General features: G+C 34.2%; 1 protein-coding gene across 6 annotated transcripts in view; it reads left to right on the top strand.

The window, feature by feature from the left end:
• Nucleotides 1–2,500, top strand: part of LOC115231298 (tachykinin-like peptides receptor 99D) — a 709,436-nt gene that overhangs the window by 705,832 nt on the left and 1,104 nt on the right. For all 6 annotated transcript variants that reach the window (XM_036498707.1, XM_036498698.1, XM_036498708.1 and 3 more), the window contains one exon: nt 2,439–2,500. This exon is cut by the window's right edge and continues 1,104 nt beyond it. In XM_036498707.1, coding sequence (XP_036354600.1) covers nt 2,439–2,500 — 62 coding nt within the window. The remainder of the gene's footprint in view (nt 1–2,438) is intronic.

The raw sequence follows: 2,500 nt of genomic DNA, 5'->3' as shown, positions 1-2,500 counted from the left end.
TTCACTCCATAGTTGCCCACGGGCATATGGCGTAGTGGTTAAGAGCGCGGGCTACTAACCCCAAGATTCCGAGTTCGATTCAAGCTAGTGACCTTAATAATAATAATAAAATAATGTAAATAATGTACATAATTCCTCATCTCTTCAATGAAGAATTTTTAGTTGTAATAATTATTAGCTGAAATGATTAGTTAAAATGATAATATAGATAAACGCCATCAATGTCAATTGTTACCGTTCCGATTTAAAGAATGTGAACGTTTCACTACATTTCTCAAATGGAATGCACACTAGCTGTTTGTTAATGCTCCTACTCTGTAAGCATTTACCTGAAGATTGTTAATAACAAAAACACGGAAGTAATTGTAATATTGTGATACGTAATAGTGCAAAATTGTAGAAATATAAAGAATATAATGTGAAAATCAGTTTGGAATTATATGCGTGTGCATATAATTTAAAAACTCTGTACTATATGTGTGTGTGAATACATGTGTAACAGGAATTAATTTATATAAAACATATGAGAGTACTCATAATAGAGTAAGTTTAATTAAGCGCAATCATCAGTTAACGCTTAATATATTTTTAACCTATAGTCTGTTTCGCGAACCTCATCAATAACTGCATAACACGTTCATTTGAGCTACTCTCTCGACGGGACACCTATACAGAGTAAACTAATGTTTCAACAGTTGTTCTGTCAGATGATACCTCTAACATGAAACGGTGATGAATCTAGATTTTCTGTATTATTTACATATAGTCGAAAATATCCTGATCACTTCAAAGATTATAACGTGGAATTGTCCAAAACTAGTTGCAATGACAGATTAGTTTGAACTTTAGATGTTTTAAAACAAAATATCAAGCTTTTAGATGTTTTGAAACAAATGTATCCTCCTACCATCCGAAAATGAAGTTCATCAAATAGTTTATAATACAAAAAAAAATTACGAAACAGCTATATTATAAACATTTCGAGAAATAACGGAACCATATCTGTTGAGAGTCTCTTTATTCAAAAGGACAAATCAGGCTTTTTCACGCTTGAAAACAATTTTAAGAGCGTCGCTCTCCTTCCAGCTTAGATACTAAGTTTTCAAAGAGCGAAAAGGTGAAGAAAAGCATTAATGTAATGAGAACCACTTGTAAGCAGTTTGGGCGACTTGCCCACATTTAAATGACATTTTGAGAATCACAAGACACTAGTATGACAATGGTGAGAATGACTGAATACCTTGTATAAAAATGTTCATAAGATAGAAATAAGAACATTTGCTTTAATTCTGAAAAATGTTATGTGGTTTTCATGTGGAATATTTCCTTCCGAGCTATTTGCTGAGGTTTTAGGAGATTCTCCTGATTATATTTTGTAATCGACCGTTAACATACAAGATTTATAATAACTAGAGAGATGTGTGTGTATGTGTGTGTATGGTTGTGGGGGTGTGGGGGTGTTTGTGTGTGTGTATTTAAAAGATATTTGATGACCAATAGGGCATAGGACAAATCAGAATGCAATATACTGGTCTGATGTACATGAACAGAGATTAAGACACTGGGTAATATGCTAATACACGATAGACGAGATTAAAACGTGATGTAACAAATACATTAATTAAAGCTGGGATTAAACATGCTGTAGCAACAGGCATCTGCCTTTGATCTGTAATTTGAAAGATTTAACGTATCAATTAAGTTTCCTTTTTTTTTTAATATCTCGAAGCCGTCTAAATAAGTACCAGTAATTTTTAAGGTTGAATGATATGTGACTGTGTGGTAAGAAGCTTGCTTTCCAACAATATGGTTCCGGGTTCAGTTCCATTGAGTGGAACCATGGGCAAATGTTTTCTACTATAGCCTCGGGCCGACCAAAGCATTGTGAGTGAATTTGGCAGACGGAAACTGAAAGAGGCCAGTCGCATATGTGTGTCTGAATGTGTGTGTATGTGTGTGTTTGTGTTTGTATCTGTGTTTGTCCCTCACCACCGCCTGTGTTGGTGTATTTATGCCCTCGTAACTTTGCGGTTAGGCAAAAAAGCCCGATAGAATAAGTACCAAGCCTAGCAACAAAAAAAGTAAGTACCGAGGTCCATTCATTTGACTAAAAATTCTTCAAGGTGATGCCCCAGTATGGCTGAAGCAAGTAAAAATTAAAAGATATCTATCTCCACCTCTCACTCTCTATCATACTTTATCGCCTTATATCTACCTCCCTACTTGCCTACCTACCTATCATTTTAGCCATATTCCTCTCTACTTACCTCCCTACATACTACCTACCTATCATTTTACCTATCATCCTCTATGTTTATATATCTAGTTCTTGCAAGACCTTAACAACTTTCAATAGATATATATTTATGAAATGATCATTTACTTAATGATTTTTTTCTGTTTCGTTATTCTAAATTTTAATTCTTCTTCTTATTCAGGTTCCGTCAAGGTTTCAAACTGGTCTTCTGCATTTTTCCTTGTGTACATGTACAAAAAAAGA

This window comes from Octopus sinensis, linkage group LG2 (assembly GCF_006345805.1).
Source record: "Octopus sinensis linkage group LG2, ASM634580v1, whole genome shotgun sequence".
Taxonomy (NCBI): Eukaryota; Metazoa; Mollusca; class Cephalopoda; order Octopoda; family Octopodidae; genus Octopus; species Octopus sinensis.
This window is presented reverse-complemented; position numbering and strand designations above follow the sequence as displayed.